The sequence below is a fragment of the Coregonus clupeaformis genome, chromosome 26, assembly GCF_020615455.1.
Source record: "Coregonus clupeaformis isolate EN_2021a chromosome 26, ASM2061545v1, whole genome shotgun sequence".
NCBI lineage: Eukaryota > Metazoa > Chordata > Actinopteri > Salmoniformes > Salmonidae > Coregonus > Coregonus clupeaformis.
Genome location: NC_059217.1, coordinates 49543248 through 49564641, shown reverse-complemented (window position 1 = coordinate 49564641; position 21394 = coordinate 49543248). Strand labels below are relative to the sequence as shown.

Genomic DNA, 21394 nt, shown 5'->3' with positions numbered 1-21394 from the left:
TGCTGAACTGGGAAGGCTTGGGTCAATGTATTGTACCGTATAATCATTTATTATCAACAGTTTAAAACAAACACATTTTGACGTTGGCAGGGAAGTCACTTAGAACATAAGGCAGCATTCTTAAGTGTTTTAGGCCTTGAAAAAGACAATGAAGCTCATGGAGGTGTTTACTTATTTCAAAAGATTTATGGACTAACATCCAACCCAAGGTCTACTCCTTTAGTTTCCCACATGAAAAACAGCTCCTCCACTATTTTGTCATCCCACATTTTTCTTGTCTTTTTCCAAAATTAGACTTGTTTATTTATTGCAAGTGCAACATTGTTTTTGTCTTCAAAGACCACAGCGAAAGGCAGCAGTCGAAACGTAGTCGCTGTACCACTTCCAAAAGGGCTCCCCTTTGAAGATACAAAACATTTCATAAATCATATTTCGCAGAGAGGAGTAGTGTAGCACATGTGCCCTGTTACCATAGAAACCCCCACACAAACAATACACACAGATAGACATATACACACACACAGACAGACTCCCTTCTTAACAAGGCAACCTTTTCAGTTCACGGCGACCCTTTCTCTGTTTTCTCTTTCCTGCCCTGGCACACTTTCCTGTTGGAAATGAAATGTTTGATTAAGATAATGCAGAGACAGGAAGTGATGGTGACAAGCCTGCTAAAGGAAACAGTTGGTGGGGTAATCACACAACCGGCTTCCCTGTGCTGTCTTGTGCCCCCCCCCCCCTCCTCTTTGGCCACTAAACATGATGTAATGTTCGGCCAGCACAGATAAAGACAGAGAGGGGGAAAATCAGTTCGTTTTGGGTCAACAAACACCCTGAAAGTTCCAAGAGGATGCCAGAGATTGCTTTTCATGGCTAGCCTTTAGGTCAGGGGTTTTATGCTTCACAGGCATCCGGCTCAGTGAAATATTGTCTCGCAAATGTTTGTTTTGGTTCAATATCTCCACAGTCTTCACATGGGAAGATAGGCTAATTCCCTCGCGGCATCTGAACAATGATATTATGAGTTGCCAGCTGTGACAATTTCTGAGATACCATGGTCTTTCGGGTTACTTGGTTACGTTGTTTATTTAAAAATAAAGGATTATGTGGGATTCAATTATTTTTTGTAGAAATGTATTTGATGATAGCGCTACTTGTATTATTGATACCACCAATGCACTTAGGTTATCTACGTTAAGCATTTAGGCATGTTGTACCATTGTGCTGCTGAAATGCCTGTGCCCCCTCCTAACTCTTAGGAAAAATAATTATATCTAAAACCTAATAGGGTTCTTTGGCTGTCCCCATAGGAGAACCCTTTGTTGGTTCGAGGTAGAACCCTTTTGGTTCCAAGTAGAACCATTTTGGATTCCATGGAACCAAAGATGGTTTTACCTGGAACCAAAAAGGGTTCTCCTATGGGGACAGCTGAAGAACCCTTTTGGAACCCTTTTTTCTAAGACTCCACTTGTCGACACCTGTCACAGCATGATAAAAAACACACAGCAGACTAACCAGACCACATGCTTTCTTTCATTTAGTTTTCATCAAAAGAGCCACCAATTATTGCCCAGGCTTTAGGAATTACATACGTCAGGCTATGACTTCAATTGATTAGATTAGAGCCAATGATGAAATGGAAAGGATCAGGACATTATTTAACAAGGGAAACAGAGATCTGGATTTAAGTGAAACGGATCCATCTTTGTGCGTGCGTGGGTGCGGGCTTGTAGGTAGCATGGTGGTCCTGTCTGTTTGTATTTTATCCAACTCCTTTCTGGTTTCGTTCATTGTCATGCCAAACATATATGTCCATGTATTGAATGATGACTATAGGTGATGTTGGCTACGGCTCATACAGCTGGGACCAGGCTATTGTGTAGATTACTATTTATATGATTATATTATAGATACTATCAATATGTTCCACAAAATACCAAGCACTGTCTCTCTTCATCATAGCTCCCTGCCCGCCCTGGATTGGCAGCTGCCATCTTGCTCTGGCCCGTACAGTCTGCAGATCGAGGTGCAGCCAAAGTCCCACCACCGTGCCCACTACGAGACAGAGGGCAGCCGCGGGGCAGTCAAAGCTCCGTCCGGAGGTCATCCGGTCGTACAGGTACCTATCTCAATAATGTGGGTGTGTGTGTGTAGGTGTGTGTGTGTGTGTGTGCACCTGTGCATGCGTACATGCGTGCTTGTGTTCTCTATTATTAATGTCCCTTGAAGCCAGGAGTCAACATACTGCAGTAAGAGGTAACTGTGGCTAGCAGTTGCACATATTGACACAATTAGCATGGAGCAGGACCATCACCTCTCAGTATTGTGCTTGGCAATGCTTCTAGAGCTCACATCACTCTCACCACAGCGGCCCAACACAGAGCTCCTTTCTCTCTAAGGCCGTCACGCTGTTTGGACATCTTGGTTTACTCAAGGTGGGGACCCATGTAAGCTACTAAGACAGTAGTGTGTGTATGGGGGGGTTGTTGTGTGTGTGTGTGTGTGTCATTATATATGTACTGTGTATAAATATAACAACACATAGCTTATATAAATACATAGCAAATACAGGTATAGCATAGCACATTGCATCTTAGAAGGGCTGAGCGAACCTTCTTCTCTTAGTCCAACTTGAAGGTTCCTACTTCTCTCCAAAACACTCAACGTGTTGTTAGCACTGCAGCCCGTTTTCAAATAGATGTTTTCAACACAACTTAACCTGCTGAGTTTCACTTCTGACAACAGCTGTTGCGCCCAACAAGGTGTTATAAACATAGCCTGTCAAGTTTCAGTTTCTCTCTCTAAATGAAAGTGATTACACCCCTTCATTAAAACCCTTTGTATAACGACATAAAAGTGTGTTGACATTCTACTCCCCTGCCATCCCATGTTGCACTGAGAGACTTTGACCAGCGTTCAGTGTTTTGACAGGTGAAACTGAACTTGATTTAGTTTAGTTTATATCACTTTGTGACTCAGGCTGTATGTCAGCCTTTAAGGGGGTCTAAGGAGTGAGTCAGGAGTGGTGAATAAGCTTCCTGTGTGTGTACGTGTGGGAAACTTTTCCCAGGTGGGTGATGGTAATGACAAGGACAGTTACTGTCTTACTACACAGATACTTTAGTGAAGTGAATTGAAAAGGAACTCCAACACACTAAAGTCTGCATAAACCCTGATGAATGCTATTGAGAGCATCAAGCATCGAGGCCCTTTTTTTTCGAGGCCCGTTTTTGATTCCTCAGAGCCTATCCTCGCCTCCTTCTCAGCTGTATTAGAGAAGGTCCAAGATCCCTCCACTCAGATCTTCTACTCCAATACCTTTTGTGAAGGAGGGAAGGAGAGGATGTGAGGAATCGAGGAACGATTCATTGAAAGAGCCAATATCACTCATGTGCTGGAGTCAATTTTTTATTCAGTATAGAGTTTCTCCAATGAAAATGTGTTTTATTAAAGAGGTACTAACAACTAAAATAGGACCCTATCAAGTAATTAAGCCCTTGAGGTGGATGTTGTTATTAAATATTAAAATATTGCTCTAGTGACGCACATATTCTCTACCACACTCACATTGTTCACAGTTTCTTACTTTTACTTTTATGGAACAATAATTTAACACCTCTAATATTACATTTGGAGTGAATTGGAATCTCTGGGGAATTGCATAAGAATCAAGCCTCTCACTGGAAGTTTGTTGGCAGAGAGTGATTAATGCAGAAGGTCAGGTAAATACATGATACACACACACACAACGTTAGCAAAATGAAGACAGGATTTCATCATATCTCTTCCCCGTGTGTAGGATGTGGATGCACATATCTCTTTTTCCTCCTCTTCTCTCTCTCTCTCTCTCTCTCTCTCTCTCTCTCTCTCTCTCTCTCTCTCTCTCTCTCTCTCTCTCTCTCTCTCTCTCTCTCTCTCTCTCTCTCTCTCTCTCTCTCTCTCTCTCTCTCTCTCTCTTCACTCATCCTGTGCAGTCCCCAGGGAGGCTGTATGGGGGTGACAGGGCATATTGTAGTCCCTAGGGTGCCCTGCTGTTGTAAGTAGTGAGTGGCAGGCAATCGGTGGGTGGGTGGTGCAATCATGGAGAATGGGTGAGTGTGTAGTGATGTGGTAGGGAGGACAGGGAGAGAGGGAGATGGAGGGAGAGAGGACACATGCAGAGATAGATGTGATGAGGGCAGAGGGAGAGAGTGAGGCAGTGGAAGGGTGTAGGGAGGGAGGCGTAGGGAGCGTTCAGAGGAAAGAGGGAGAGAAGGAGGGCACAGGGAGTCACCAGGCAGGCAGGCAGCTGTGTCTCGGCTGTGTTACCCCCAGAGACACTCTGCTTCCTGCTGATTAGGGCCCGGGTGGCCCTGGGGTTGGGTGGATGGAGAGGAGGAGGGGTAGGGTGAGGTGAGACTAGTCCCAGAGCCCATCCGATGCCTCCTCCCCCACCACGATCCTGGCCCAGGGGCCTCCGCTTCACTGCCGATGTCGCTCGTCGTGAGCCGCTCATTCCTCAAACCTCTCTCCCACACCGACATTCCCAATGCTGGCTAAACCTGCACAAACACCAGCACTGGGGTTTTGGCTCAGGGTTGGACAGGCACAACACCTATGAGTGATTGTGACATATCCCATCGCTGTGCACAACAGTTTAAAAATAACAAGGTGAAAAACATGATGAGACACTGTGTCTCTAACCTATCAGTTAATGAAGCGTTGCAATACACGCTATGACCCCAAGAGCACTGACTGACAAACATCTGACTGAAAAACAGTTACTCAAAACAATGTTTGCCACCTTTACAGCGCCACTGTTTCTGTCTGCATGACCGCTCAATTTGCTATCACCGAAGTCCTCCTACATACATAATGAACTGAGGTGTTTTTGCTAATCCCGGCTGCCAAACACACAGGCTCCCCTTTGTTTAGGAAACGTCCCTTTGTAACGGTGACATCATGCTCAGCTCTTCGCTCCGTCTCCTCCACCATACCGCTCTCCTCCGGCCCCTCTTGCAGGATGAAGACATAAATCTGGGGAGGCCCCGAGCTGCAGCCCGCTACCGCAGCCGCACACTGATGGGAACCTCCAGATTATGGGGTACACTGACTGCACTCTGCTGTCCGCATCCCCTCATCCCCACAGGGCCTCTCAGTCCCTTCTCATGATGATGTACCACGTCCTGAACCCCCACGGCCGCTTTTCCACTTTACTTACTGGCTCCAGACCACAGCGCCCATTAACAGGATGGAGGGTCCTCTGTTCTACCCCAACTACCCTCCCCGTTCTCCCCCTGATGATTCACCAGGCTCCCCTCCTCTCACCACAGTTATGTCCAGCGTCTACAAGATGGTTTCCAAAAGCATGCTCAGGAAAAATCAACAACCTGATCTTCTACCTTCCTTCCCACCGAAGAACACCACATCATTATGGATGGGTCTTTCCAAAGAAACCGATATAATGATGGAATTGAATGATTGCCAAAGTGGAATTACATGGAATTATATGTGCATCGACCTGGGACGTGACCCTCTCGGATGTAAACTGTGGTTCAGTTGTAGAAGACACATCAAGGCAACCAAGAAATTTCATTCAGGTTTACATTGAGACAGGAAACCATAGGAAACACATAGACACGCACAGGGCACGCAGTGTTAGACAACACCTGTAGAGTATTAGACCCATCACACAGTGTTGTAGTAAGTACTACATATGGATAGAGTATATACTTTAATGGTAATGAATGGGCCTGCAGGGCCTGCCTTACTATGAAAGGCTTCTCTCTCTCGATAACTCTCAGTTTGGAAAAGAAAGGCATGGTAGACATAGCGGTGTAATTTCAACAGAATGTGTCTCATCCCCATTAACGTGTGCGTGACATAACCATCTGGTAGAACTGTGTGTTACAGTACAGTACAGCAACCTTTGTATTTTTCCTTTAGGATGACATGAAGGACCTTAGCATATGTGCTGCTGGTCGAACATGTGCGTGTTTCACCTTGACATCTATGCTGGCTGTGAAATGTCTTCGGCAACAGCTACAGTACATGTACGTTCGCTGTAAAGACTGTCATTTATTGTGTCTTAAATCTGGTGCCACCTCTTGTTTAAAACATGAAAGATGCCTTTGGTTCTTCCGTGCAGACTCGTGGGTTGTGTTCATTGACGAACACCGTAGTGAAACGTTTTGCAACAGAAATGAAAATTAGCATTTCAAGTTCTGATAGTACCTCCCAATTTCATTCCATTTCGAGAGCATTTTTCTTTCTTCGTTTTGTCCCTACTGAACACGACCATGTACTGCTCTACAAGAGGCAGTCATGGCTGTTCGTCTGTGCCCCGAGGAGCAGTTAGGCTCCCATGAAACTGTGTTTCTGCCTCCGAGGGGCTTCCCTTACTCACAGCCTTGGTATATTGGGCAACCACTAATTACCATTGAACAGCAACTGGAAAGAATTGGACTAAATGACTGCATTTTCAATGGTTTGAGGTGATGACCAAAAGCCGCCAGATTTATGAGGCAAAACACTGGTTGCCAGCCTTTATATCAGGGGAAGACTGAAATCATCTACACATCACTCTGCCCAAATGTAATACCCTGTACCTTGGCTCAAACTTAATGCTTAGAATTTGGTAACAAGTCGTTCTTTTATTTAGAATTTGGACTTCGCTGGTCTAGACATGGGCCATGACTTGAAACGTTGCCCTTGATTACATAACATTGGGGCATACACTTCAATACAGACTTTGAGGAATATAGCCGCTTTGACGCTTGTATAAATAAGTGCCATTTGGAACTTGGGAAACCCAATACATTAACAAGTCACGAATGTTGTTATATGCATACTGTATGAATATGAGGCACTGGAGAAAGAGAAGGAGAAATGGGATAATAAAGACAGTATGGAGGGAGAGAGACAACTTGGATGAGTGTTTGAATTGGGTACAGTGAAGGCTTGCTGTGTGACTGTCAGCACTTTGAGAGAGGGAGCGTGATATTGGGGAAAACCTGAGCTGCCCTCCTTCCCCCTCTTCTCCCCTTCTCTCCTGCTTCCAGTCTTCTCTCCCCCTCCGCTGCATGCGCCACGTGGACTACGAGTCATGACATTTCTCCAGGCGGTGATGAAATCTCTGTGAGCTGGAGAGAGTTAGAGGGAGAGAGAGCGTTCCAGTGCAGGCCCATATTCACACTCTCCCCACAGCCCAGACTGTGCTGCTACTCACCAGCAAGTCCCTTTCTTAAACAAACATGTGCAAATCTTTTCTCGACCATATTTTCAACCAGGTCTGGCAATGGCTCTAGATCTTGAGCATAAGTGTGAAGTTGAGTTTTTATATAAACAGTAAGTAAACCAAGGTAATAAAGCAACAGCTACGAAAAAGGATAAAAAAACTTCATTAAGCTATCACTGACAAGGACATATGATACTCATTAAGAGAAGAAAGCAAACGTGGATTGAAAGCCCAAAGGAAAACCTCTTCAGAGCACCACCGTCTCAGGGCTGAAGTTTAGCAGCCGTGATGATGGATCTGTAATGGTTCATGTGAAATGAATGGTGGAAAAGGACGAGGTGATCTCTGGTTCTGAGCTCAACACCCTCGCAGTTACACATCATCAAAATCCAGTCTGACCTAGACAATCCCAGCTGCGTACAATTACACAATTAATGCTTCAGCTGACATGTACAAACTGTTTTATTTGAGATTCGGTCTATCCTGCATGGCACGTGTTGGAAGAGGAGAGGTTGTCAGAGGTTGTCTAACTTGCCAGTAGCTGGTGGGTGGAGGTGTAAATTAATATGGCACATGCAGTGGCAGAAGCTGGTGTAGTGTGACTGCAGCAAATTACTGCTTTGATTTACAGTATCTCAAAGATAAATATACGTAGCCCAGCTTGACTACATTCATAGCTTAGCTAAACTCATCTGGTCAAAATTAGGCTGTGTCAAGACTCAAAGACTGCTAGAGACACAAATATGAAGTAGGATTCACAGGTGTGTGAAGCCTCTCTCGTTGAACCACGCTTAAACTTTACGATGGTTCCTCAACTTTAGTATTTTCTTATTGCCCTTGTGAGGATTTAAAATCAAGTATATTTTGTGCTCAGCTTGTGTTTGCTGTCTGTGGACTAGGGAACGTCACAGGAGCAGAGAGGGAAAGAAGTCGAGAGGGGATAGTGGAGAGGAGGGTTGAGGGAGCACATATGGTAAATTAATTAAGGGAGGTCGCCCAGGGGGGAACCTTACCGCGTTCCTTTGCTGTCGGGACGACCAGCATCACTGAGGGTTGCTTGACCTCATTAATCACTTCCCTCTGCTCTATGAGGTCACCCCTGCTCTATGAGGTCACCCTGGCTCTCGACCCCACCGGAGGATGCCACCGCCATCGTACGCTACCGCAGCATTGCCGAGTGAAGTGACGGGATAAAGACTACCCCCAACACACACACACTTCACCTCTTGTGGTTTATCCATACGCAGACACGCAAAGGCTGAGGCTAAGGTAATGGTTGGAGGTCACCAAGAAATGAAATAACAAAATCTACCGAGGAGCAAAGTACAAAGGGACAGAGGACACAGGCTTCGCAGAGTGGCAGCCTGCCTTTTATTAAATCATAAAGAAACGTCATGACATTTTTAACAGACCGTTTTGCGTTTTCAGATTGGTACCTCAGGCCGGGTTCCATCGGTTCCGTTGCAGCATGATGGTACCACTTTTTCCTTCCTTCTCGGTCGACTTGTCTATGTGTAAGTAACTGGTAGCATGTGGCGGCTAAGCGTAATTACCACCGGTGACACCGTAAGTAAAATATAACAAGGCGAGCAGAGAGAGGGGTCTGCTGGTGAGATCACTGCATGGATGAAGTGCTCTCTGGAGACACAGAGACTTCAAGAAGCTCCTGACCCCAGCGTAACTCACTGATGACTAGCATGTGTGACTAGCGCACAAGTCAGGACAGCTGCTGAAGACTCTATGTGGAGCTGAGAAGATGAAAAATGGAGTGAAGAAGGAGAGAAGGAGACTATAGCCTGCTTAACTAGTGCCCCTAGTTCCCTTGATATCTGAATCAAACAAGTGATGATATCAAGTCGAGAAGTAGAAAACCAGATCGTTTTGTAATGATTGCTGCTGGTTTGTCAATTATTGAGACCCTTGGATAGCATACGTATAGTACTGTGCTGTACTGTGTTGAGGATAACCAACAGAGAACTACTGCATGGGCAGGCATGAGCATAACTCAAAATGTCGCACCAGCCAAATATGCCTTCAGTTTGTAGATCACCTCACCCCACTTGTTTTCTCAGTCACTTGGCAAGTTTTTCATCAGTTTGTCTCGCCAGAGCAAAATGAGCTCAGTCTTTCTTCACTGCCTTCATAGATGGGTACTGATTGTGTCTTCGGTTGGTCGTTCCCCTTTGTGTTTGGCAGAGTGGGGTCCTAATAATTTGGTTGTTACCGAATGTCATCATGGCCAACAAGGCAGACTAATTACTGTAGACACAAGAGTCCAATGACGTATTTCTCTACCTTCACTTACTCCCCAAACCCTGACCCCCTTGTAAAGGTAATTATAAATCCATTAATCAGATTATGTCATAGGTTACATGTGGTCTGTGTTTTGTTCTATGACTCAATCCGTTAAATAAACACAGGGTCGCTTATTCCGTTTGACTCGCTGTTTTCACTCGGACACAGCAGCGCTGAACTTCCATAAGACTAAACTTCAAGAAGGGGATTTTGAAATGATACACTTATATTGGGGAGATAATTGAGCAATTTGTGGGATTTTTTCAGATGGACACTGTTTGGTTAGATCTGTCTAGTGTAATTGATTTCTTGTGACGGTCTCTGATGTGGTCAAGGACCTAGCTGTGTGAAGCCATGGAGGTCTGTCCATCGTTACCCAGTGCGAGGTTTGCCTGTTGCATGTTGACTGTTCAGAACGGATCCCCGAATTTTCGGAGGGTTTCTAAGTCCACATTAAATGCACACACACACACTTGAGCAAACGTTGCCTGGGAGCTGGGAGGTCTAACAATTTGGTTCCACCAGAAGTGGTCCATTGGGTTAGCAAATGGCCCTGGGTCAGGATTCTTACCCAAAATATCTGGTAACGTTCACCACATTGAGGAATCTGCACCTCTGCCAATTTTCTCCTGAGGTTTAAGTATTTTCCCCCTCTCCAAATGGATTTCAACCATCCCCCATGCTTCTTTCTGCAGACAGTGTTGTTGTAGATGGTTGTAGTTGTTCTAGATCAGGGCTCTCCAACCCTGTTCCTGGAGAGATATCCTCCGCTAGGTTTTCGCTCCAACTCCAGTTGTAACTAACTTGATTTAGCTTATCAACCAGCTAATTATTAGAACCAGGTGAACTAGATTAGGGTTGGAGCGAAAACCTACAGGATGGTAGCTCTCCAGGAACAGGGTTGTAGAGTCCTGGTTGGTCTATGGTTGTTTTAGATTATTCGAGTTGTTTCAAGGTTGACTAAATGTTCAACGAACTGACAGTAATCGCCTTCTCACCCATCTCTTGTTTGGCTATTGGTGCTATTGGAGATCACACTGAGCAACGATAGTCTACTGAGTCTATTGTACTTTCTAGAAGATGTAGTAGCCATCTTGCTAGATTTCCATCCCTGTTTTTTGGTGTACTTGCTTTTATTGGAGAGGCAGTAGCAGCTAATGGTGGTCCGTGAGAGGAAGAGGGGAAGTGTAAAACTGTTTGAAGTGTGGTCCGATACAGGAGCCTCTTTCATCTCTGTGTGACACCGTCTATGGCACCGCTCCAGAGCTTCATAGGCCTTCATGAAAATTAGAATGCATATTCATAAATGCCCAGAGGCCAAGGGGTTGTATGCTGTCAGCATGCTAGGCACAAGTATGTGAATGTTTTTAAAGGGAGTAAGCGACTTGTAGAGATTAAGCTAGCCTTGCTTTACTGTGATCTGGGGTTGTCTTTGTGTGAAAGTCAAGCTATCCAAGTAAATGTGGATAGAGATGTTCTTCTGTATTTTGCGACCAAAAGTAAGTAGGCTTGGCTCATAGGAGCAGGAGCCTCTCTCCTGTTTCTGTAGTGGGAGGCAGCTTAATGTACAAGTACACCCCCTGGACAGGACGCTAGTCTATCGCAGGGCCTTATCCCCAATCTCCAAGCAGAGACGCATTGGGTCCCATTTTTACAGTCTTTGGTATGACTCGGCCAGGGATCGAACTCCCACATTCCAATCTCAGGGCACACTCTAACCACAAGGCCACTATAATTTTTTTGGGACCAAATGCAGCAGAATTTAATCAACAATGTAGAAAAACAGACCATGAAAGAAATATGAACAAAACGATAAAGAGTCATGACATTTTGTTTCAATTGAGTGTGCGTCACTTTTGACCAGAATTTATATTTTCTCATAAACATTGGTATTTTGATATTGTGTGTACTAGACATTTATTGAACACGTGTGGAGCTACTAATCATCTAGGTTGTATTGTTCTTGAGATATTGCTGATCACATTAAAAAGCAATTCTATTAAGGATTGCATTTAAAATACTTAATACGTGCACCAGCAGAAATATTCAACATAGATTGCCAAAATACTGTTTTTGATTACCCCTTATGAATTCAACTCCTTTTCTGACATGGAAATTAATGTTTACTAACTTCAGTCCATTGCTGAGGGGATCAAATCCTCATAAATATTGTGCATCATGCTCAGAGGCAGACTTTTAAATTATCGTCTTGGTTTTGTATTTGGTCTCCAAAATGGTCACTTTCCATTGAGTCACTGTCGACTGCTAGCCTCTCCTTGGGCACTTTTTTATGGCAGCTGTGAGGTTTTAATGAACAGTGAAGTGATGGGAAGCCAACCTCTCCATCAGCGCTTGTGTCTGGCTGCCCAGAATATCTTTACCCCAGACAGAGTACCTCCAAAAGATCAAAACCCTCTTTAACCCTCCCCTAAAGGGATGTACATTAACAAACTACTCCCAAATTCGAAAAACAGAAGACTCCAAGAATCTGGAAACAGGTCTCCAACCTGACCGAAAAACAAATCTGACCAAAGGGTCTATTTTCTGAAACCTCCCCCAAAAATACCTTCACTAAAAGCTATCATTAAAGGGCTTCTTAACTATCAGTAGCTGATGTGGTGTTCAATCTCTATTTCCCCAAAATGACGGGTTGTTTATGAGGTACTTTAAAACCTGACGTTGGGTCTCACCTGGATCTCTTTGTTCTCCTGCCAGCTCTACGGTTACATGGAGAGCGAGCCCCTTACCCTGCAGCTGTTCATCGGGACCGCAGACGACCGTCTCCTGCGACCGCACGCCTTCTACCAGGTCCACCGCATCACGGGCAAGACTGTCTCTACCGCCAGCCATGAGGCCCTGCAGTCCAACACCAAGGTGCTGGAGATCCCTCTGCTGCCCGAGAACAACATGAGAGCCATGTGAGTGCTTGTCCTTTCACTCTCCTCTCTCTCGCTCTTGACACTAGAAAATGCTAGGCCTCGAGGGACCCCACTTTGAGGCAACGAGCAAGCATTTTTACTGCAACGTTCTAACAGTGAAATAAATACATTTCAGATATGCTATCGGAAAAATTATAATTTGGTTGTGTTTATGAAGGTCTTAGGTAACATTAAAGCACTTTTCATTCGTTTATGTTACTGTAGGCCAGGGATCATCAACTAGATTTAGCCGCAGGCAGATTTTTTCTTGAGCGGATGGTCAGGGTCAGGAACATAATTACAAATAATTTGTAGACTGCAAATTGACCGCAAGAAGCCCAAACAGATATAATATTTGACAAAAACATAATAATTTCAAACCTTGCTTACATTTGTATACAATCACGTCTTTCTATTGTGTGTGGGAATACTTGGGAACAGATTTCCAAAATTAAAATCTCTTGGAGCTGATTCGCTGGTGTTCTTACAGTCTTTTATGTCCAACAATTATTCGTGATTTTTTTTCAACATTGTTTTTTTTTGTTGCTACGAAAACTTGGGTGGGGGCAAATAAAATCACTCTCAGGGCTGCCTGTTGGGGAACCCTGCAGTAGGCTATCTGCTGCTGCATGCTCACATGTGGAACGCATGAAACAGCGGTTATTCTTGGAAAAGTTATATTTTGAGCGTATCTCTTCAATTTTGAGAGTTATTTGACAAAAGGTAACTGTTTTGGAAACCTCAGAATCTACTCTTTCTGATATTATATTGAAATCAAAACGTTTCCCTGCAAAAAATAAGTCATGTCCTCTTAAAACTGCTTATAACACAAATTCGGTTTGTGATATCAAAATTCTAACAGCATGCGTGTGTTAAACAGACTTATTTAGGAGGGGGGCATGACTAACAATGGCAGAGATTTTTCTATTTTTAATTCATATGCAGTCTAAAGGACTGTGTTAAAAATGGAACCATTGCAGTATGTGAAATGATCACCAACAGTGTGTGTTGGAATTCAGGAAGAAAGACAACCAAAGCATGCGTAATACAGTGCAGTACATCATGTAGAGTCTAAAAGGAATAATATCCATGAAATCCAATAGGCCCTATTTATGTTGGTTTACTCCCCATTGCACCCAATCTGCCGTGTGCATAAAAATACTAAATTCCAGAAATCACTATATCCTTATGTCCAGGAGGTCTGGAGGTTGTGCTCCAGGGGTGCCCAGGTAGCAGCTCCTGTCCTGGGGCTCCGTTCAGGCCACAATGGGTCTGCTGTCCTGAGGCCCAGGACTTTCTCTGATGGAGAAGGCAGCTAAATCTCAACCCAACCCCGGTTGTATAACCTCCATCACCATCTATTGAACTGTAGCATTTATTCTCCTCTGTGTTTCAATGGTATAATATACTTTTTAGAAGAACTGATGTAGACTGAATGGGTTTATATTAAGTTAAAGCGTATTTTAATATTTGTTTAGTATTGTGGGAGGTTACGAAGATACTTGGCAAGCACCATGATATATCAGATCTCTTTGACTGGAAAATTAACTTTGTTGGTTTAACAGGATTGAACCTAACATGCATACACCTTTCCATTTCCAACAATGCTATACTGCCCCTTTATAACGTATCAAATCTAGACTGGGGATACGTTGTGGAACTTCAGCCATTACACTTTACAGGGCACCATGGATAAATCTGATATTTGAGAAAACTATTCAGAGGACGTCAGTTTTCCCTTTTGTCGTCACCGTATAAGCTATTGGGAGAGAGCGGTGAAAGTATATAGTAGAACTGAGCCTCAGGGTTGGGGTAGAACAGTGTAGGCCAGAGTAGTGTTCATTAGGGCACACTACTGAAAACGTTTTAAAAGTCCAGGTAGTCCTTCTATGTTTCAGTCTGTTTTCCTCTGTTTGGTGTCTAATGAACACAGCCCAGGGTCTGTCTGAGGAGGGTCGGTCACTGACGGCGTCTTTCCATTGAGCTGTTAACAGTCAGCCTGATAACACTCCGGATAGCCTTTTGCTCTCCCGCCAGCTCTCTCTCGCTCACTCACTGTGTGGGACGTTACATAGACGGTACTGTAGACAACTGATGTCAGACTCCAGACACATATCAATCTATCTCTTTCGTCCCCCTTGTGACTGATAAAGTTTTATCTGTTGTCTAGTATCCACCCATTGAAATGGATAGTCACCAGTAGCTACTACTTCATTACACAGTTTGCAGTGTCTGAGAATCTAGAAGATTCTGGGCTACTTCTATACTATGATTTCAAATCACATAACATTCACTGAAAAAGTAGAGTTGTTGTTGTGAAAAAAAAACATTCCACTCAACTAGTCAAATTTGTCAGTTCATTTTGATTTGACAAACAAATGTAAATAAACCATCAACTTGCAAATCAAGTTTTTTGGTCGGTAACCTTTCCTGCCACCTTTCCACAATTGTAGTCAGTGACTTATTGCTTTGTTGACACTGTTCCACCACAAGTGTAGGATACATCTTGCAGTGTTATTGTCACCAACAGTCGCCATGCTGTCACTACAGATCTTTACTTTGAGCTGACTTCAACTGCTACAAGCCGTGACTGGCTGCTCCACACCATAGTTCATGAAGAGAGACACTAATGTTCATTCCAACAGTCATTTGACAGTAAAATAGAGCACGGCACACTACCCCTAATGTGTCTGTTTTAAAACCATAACTGCATGTCTGAACACTTACATCATGCATGAGCCACTAAAGAAACTTCTTGTAAGTGTTCAAAAAATATATATATATAATTCGGACAGACCAAAGTGAAGGGGAAAAATAGATTTGTATAAAACTTGACATTTAACATGTTCCAGGAATTCCACCCAAAAAGCTCCAATGTAAAATAATTGAAATGCCAAGCCATATCCCATATGTATTTCCTGACTTTTTACCAGCAATTTTTTGGTTTTAGTTTAATTTCTTGAAAGGCCAGTCTGAAAAGTGATGCCTTTTTCCCCTAAGAAGGAAAATCATCCCGCAAAAAAAAAATATTATAAAATAAATAAAGACAGCAAAGAAAAAATAAGTCTGCATCTAAATGTGGCATTGGTTAGTAAGGTTGAAACCGTAAATGTTTTGAAATGTTAAAAGTGTGAGACTCGAACAGTGCAGAGGGAGCATGTTTTTTTTTAGGAAAGGCAGAGGGTTATAAAGTGGCTGTGAGAATGCAGGCGGCAGCCAATGAGCTTCTCTTCTGGAAAGAGAAGGTGGGGAGAAAAAAAGACCTGGGTCGTGTTCATTAAGCAACAAATAGACGATAAACTGAGTGAAGCTGTTGCAAATAGTTTTAAAGCGGTTTCTGTTACATGCCCTAATGAACACGACCCTGAAGATCGCTCCAGAGAGCTGTATTCTGGGGCACCGGGACCATTAAAAGTCACATAAACGAATGAATGTTCTTCTTTGAAGAACCTACAGATTGGGAGTGACTCAGTAGTGTTCTGCGGGACTTCCGATATCTGTGATCCGGAACTTTAGACGAGACGTCTCAGAGTAGGAGTGCTGATCTAGGATCAATTTTAGCCATTTAGATCATAATTCATAATATTATATGGCCAGATCCTAGATCAGCACTCCTACCTTGGGAGAGGCTTTGTGGATCCGGCCCTAGTCTCTTTGATCAAATAGAGCTCCAGGACTTGTTCATGACAGTGAACATAATGTACATCTGCATTATACATGTCTCTATGGTCTAATGATGATGTCCTAATAATAACATACTGTACTTTTTATGTTTATGTTCTATGATACAGTATATTCCATCTGTAATGTCTGTCTCGATATAGTCTCATGATCATGGTCTATAATATACTCAGGATCTTCTTCTTGAGACAAGCTGTAGCATAGAGCTCATACATACAGTATATTGGTTAGTACCAGTATGCTGATGCTAAAGTGTATACCTCTCCCCTGTGTGACAGCATTGACTGTGCAGGGATCCTGAAGCTGCGGAACTCTGACATTGAGCTGCGTAAGGGCGAGACGGACATCGGGCGCAAGAACACGCGTGTGAGGATGGTGTTCCGTGTGCACATCAACCAGCCCAATGGCAGGACCATTTCCCTACAGGCCTCCTCCAACCCCATCGAGTGCTGTGAGTATACACGCACATGTGACTCACACATATACACACACATGGACACACACACACACACACACACACACACACACACACACACACACAATGACTGTTCCTTATGCACACACATCTCCACAGGTGCACACACACAAACCCAATAACACTCTCTTAGCATGGACATCAGTATGAGGTGGCCTTTTGGACCCAATTCAAATCTTTTGCACCTTTTATATGATGAAAGCAATTTGCCAAGTCATTGAATGCATTGTACTTTAATTGATAACTGTGAAGTCAGGCACATATGTTATTTATCCCTCAGTGCATTTTATGACTTTATGCCTAACTTATTGTGGTGAGGCTACCCTATTATCACAGGTTTATGAAGGGTCATTTGCCAGCCCTAGATCTGGCGGGGTTGGAAGAGTGTATGGAAACCGCTAACTATGTCAATCAGTTGAGTGTGTGTGTGTGTGTGTGTGTATGTGTGTGTGTGTGGTCATGTCCATGCTGAGGACACTGACTATGTGGGGTGGAGTTTATAGTCCAAGGTTGATTATGGCACACATTTTTGACAATGGTCGAATGGATCATTATTACAGATGAATGAATCAAGTAAATTTCATAGTGATGTAATGACTGAGCATTGTGTGTCTGGCTGTAAACATGGTCTTGATAACCAAGAGCCCCGAGGTACATTGATAAAAGCAGAGACAGGTGGTGGATAAAGTATGACTAAAGTATGACTCATTATTAGGCTCGTTCCTCCCTGAATTAATATGAAAAATAATGAATCTAGAAAGTAAAAAAGCTGATTGGGTCACCAGATAAATATTGTTTTGATCCATGTTTATATATTTGACATATAAAAAAACATCTGTTGTCTGAAAATCTGAAAATAGCCAGTGGTGTTAAAAAGCCATTAGAAAACTGATAAGACTGTTGCTAACCAACTCCTGCTGTGACATGGCAGAGTTGGGGAGGTAGGGGATCTGGAGGTCCGGGGGCGGATGGGGAGTGGGTAAGGAAAGCTTTAGCAGTATGGAGTGCTGTTGTGTACAGGTATCCAGTATAAAGTGTATATCCGCTCACTGTTTTTCTTTTTTTGTCCAGCTATTGTGCCAAGTTGGATGTGAATTAACACTCTCTCCTCATGTCTGTCTGTCTGTCTGCCTGTCTGTCTCTCCTGTCCCTCCTCCAGCCCAGCGCTCGGCCCAGGAGCTGCCCCTGATAGAGAAGCAGAGCCTGGACAGCTACCCCGCCACAGGGGGAAAGAAGATCCTCCTGAGCGGACACAACTTTCTGCCAGACTCCAAGGTGGTGTTCGTGGAGAAGGCCCAAGGTAAGCTAGGACGCGTCAGAGCAACTACACACTCTATCTCTCTCTATCGTTCTCTATATATCTTTCTCTCTCTCTCGTGCTCTTCCTTAATATCTCACTTTTAAATTATCCCTCTGTCTGCCTCTCTCTCTCTCTCTTCATTGCGTTCCCTCGGTCTCCTCCCGTCAAAATAGAGCAGGGTCTGCCAGGGAGCCACATGTGGTGTGCATTAAGGAGCTATATTTTTAACCAAACCGTATTTACATTTGCAGAAGTTTCCATTGCCTGTTAGTGACGCTCGCCACAAGTTAAGGAATGAATCACAAGCGGGGCTTGTGCAACGTCTCTTTCTTTCTTTGCTTCTCTCTCTCACTCTTTCAAGTTCCCTTCTTACAGATGTAGGATCTTAATTTGAGCCAGTTTGCTACAACAGGAAAATAATCCTTCAGCAACAGGACATGTGAATTATAATGTGAATTATAGTTCATGGACATTTTTGTAGGGGTTGATGAATTTTTTCGTAAGGGAAAATCATGTCTGAAATGTCAAAGTGTAAATGACAAACTTTAGAAGCCTTTTTAAACCTCGAATATACTAGAAGTTTCCATTTCCTGCAACAACAGGATGATCAAATTAAGATACGGCATCTGTACTTCTGTCCCACAATTTCTCTCTCTTTCTCTCTCTCTCTCTCTCTCTCTCTCTCTCTCTCTCTCTCTCTCTCTCTCTCTCTCTCTCTCTCTCTCTCTCTCTCTCTCTCTCTCTCTCTCTCTCTCTCTCTCTCTCTCTCTCTCTCTCTCTCTCTCTCTCTCTCTCTCTCTCTCTCTCTCTCTCTCTCTCTCTCTCTCTCTCTCTATTTCACACTCCTTATCACTCATGCTGTCACATACACATGCACACACACACACACAGTCTCCCCCCTCCTGCGGTGTTATTTGTTATTTGTTATTACTTTTACATTTAATATTTTTCCCATTCATTTCCTCTCTGTGTGGGAGGGAGAGGAGAGATGACTATGTGAATATGCTAGATGATGAAGTTTACAAACAGTCATTTCCTTGATTGGGTCCAGTAAATCAAAGGCAACTGTACTTGCCAAGTCTGGGCTGTGTAAACGCATGTGATGATGATGATGATGATGATGATCATGAGGAGGTAGAGGATAGTGGTAGACATTTTTCAAGGAAAGAGGAAAATCTTACTTTTCTTCATTATTGGTTTATATAGATATACATTGTCTGTGGTGTTTTTTTTTTGTTGTTAACTCATATTTACTGCTAATGTTTCAAAATGTTTGTTCTGTGAGAAGAGAAAGTTTTTCATAATATCTTCATTTACCCTCGTAGGAATGATTTGGAGTTGCTAGACAAGCTATAGAGGAGGGGCTATTCAGAAAGACGACTATAGGTACATTCCAACTCCAGGACATCTCAGTAGACTGGTACAAGACTTGGAAGCATCAGCCCCGACCTGTCATTATCTCCTGAGAGGGTGTCTGTTCTAGGACTCTGCGGCTTCTTTATCAGCTCTGAGCAATGTATTTGCTCCAGTTTTTTGGAGAGGATTTCCCCACTCCTGGTACTATTGGTTTTGGAGTCTCCCTGTCATGGAAACCCCCCCCCTCCTTCACCCCTCCCACCTCCGAAACCCCTTTATCAACCAATTACCAATCCACAGCTGTGTCATTGTGTCTCTCTCATCCTGATGGCTGGCTCACCCCTCAGCCCCTTAGAGCCCATCGGTGTGAGGGGAGGAGGAGAGATTGACTTGTTAATGTGCTGGGAGTCTCCCCATGTCGGACTAACTCCACATGAAGGGGGATCCCTTAAGAGAGGGAAGATAGGGAAGCCCTGTCTAGTCTAGCACCTTCTCACCTCTTTTAGCCCCTTCACCTTTCATCCCCCATGCCTTTTCTCCCTCCTTGTCCTTCCCCATTCTCTGTTCTTCATATCCGTTCGCTCTCTCGTTCTCTCTCGCTCTCTCCCTGCCCTGTCCTCTCTATCTTTCTCTCTCCTCCTCGGCCCGTTAAAGCGATTAGCCAGAGTGGTGTGGAGTTCTGTGCTCCAGGGATCCCCACACGGCTGCCTGCTGTCGACATTTCAGTGGCTTGCTTTCCTTCTCAGTGGCGTCCAGGGAGCGAGACTTCTGAGAAGGTGCACAAAGTGAGGGATTCCTTTTCATGCCCCCTCCTTCTCCCTGACCCTGTCTCAGCGTCTGTCTGCTTTGTGTGCTCTTATGTAAGCAGTAAAGGACCCAGTACTTCCAAGGGTCTCCCAGCTCAAAGCTCATTATCACAGTACTACACGCACGCACACACACACACACACACACACACACACACACTCACACACACCTTTGTATGATAGCCACTTCATAGGAGTTGATACAGCTGTAGATATGTTCTTATGTTCTATTTACATTTTTATATAGAATGAAATCTTGGCATTTTGATCAAATAATGTTGCGGTTTGAGAAAAGTTTTTGAGTTTGGAAAGTCTCTTATTGTTGATTTAGGTCGGAAGACAAAAAGGGAAACAATTAAAAAGCTATCCAATAAAATATAATCATATTAAAGTTGTATGCCGTAAGTCTGGTTTTATATTGCATTGGAAAAGTTAATGAGTAAAAGCCCCATAAATTGTATACAATTCATAGCATTACACTAATTACACACACACATGCACACACACACACACCAACACTGACACACACGCAATACAAACCCTTTGCATAGCACAATACCCATCACTACTTGTGTTCCAGCGGTGACATCCATTAGTGCTGCAGCGATGAAAGGTTAGGAGAGGTGCTCACTTTCCAAGATGCGCTCCAATAAACACCTCCCTGAAAATTCCAAAGATCTATTCTTAAAGAGCTACAAAAGAGCAACAGACAGGACTTAACTTGAGCTTTCTATGCCAACCTATGGAATGGTATTCCAATTGCTTCACAGAGAGGGGACATGCTTCATACTTCAATGCCCATATTTGATATTAAGACATTTTCTTTGGTTGTAGACCTGGTGCTCTACAGTCTTAATTTGTAGGAGGTTCAATAGATAGGGTAAAGAGGTCAATGGAACTCGACCAAAACAATGGAAACGCGTCGGGGAAAGATGCCGTTGGGGAAAGATCCCGAATCTCCATATTGCCCCCCAGCAAAAGTAGTTAGAATGTCTTTGAATGTGAGTCGTATGTGTATTTAAAATCAAATCAAAGTTTATTAGTGTATTTCAAAATATGTTAAAATCAGAGTAAAATGCTTGAATGATTGTCAACCCCAATATATGTTCATGTCATCGTCCCCAATCAACTGCATTACAGTTAAAAATGACTACTACCACCGATTTCTATACGCTAGCTATGCTACCTGTTAGGCTATGGTTCAACCCAGCACTCAGAGAAACAACACGACAAAGGGAGTGGAAGAAACAAAAATATTTAATCAAAGTTAAGATTGTCTTAGTCCAAAAACAACTGAAGTAAAGGAACAGAGTGGGCTAGTCGGCTCCGGAGGAAGGAGAGGCTGAG

At 43.6% G+C, this 21394-nt stretch overlaps 1 protein-coding gene across 2 annotated transcripts in view; it reads left to right on the top strand.

Moving 5' to 3' along the window:
• Positions 1 to 21394, top strand: part of LOC121540876 (nuclear factor of activated T-cells, cytoplasmic 1) — a 74703-nt gene that overhangs the window by 5128 nt on the left and 48181 nt on the right. For both annotated transcript variants that reach the window (XM_045207917.1, XM_045207918.1), the window contains exons 3-6: positions 1963 to 2119; positions 12227 to 12429; positions 16389 to 16561; positions 17745 to 17885. In XM_045207917.1, coding sequence (XP_045063852.1) covers positions 1963 to 2119; positions 12227 to 12429; positions 16389 to 16561; positions 17745 to 17885 — 674 coding nt within the window. The remainder of the gene's footprint in view (positions 1 to 1962; positions 2120 to 12226; positions 12430 to 16388; positions 16562 to 17744; positions 17886 to 21394) is intronic.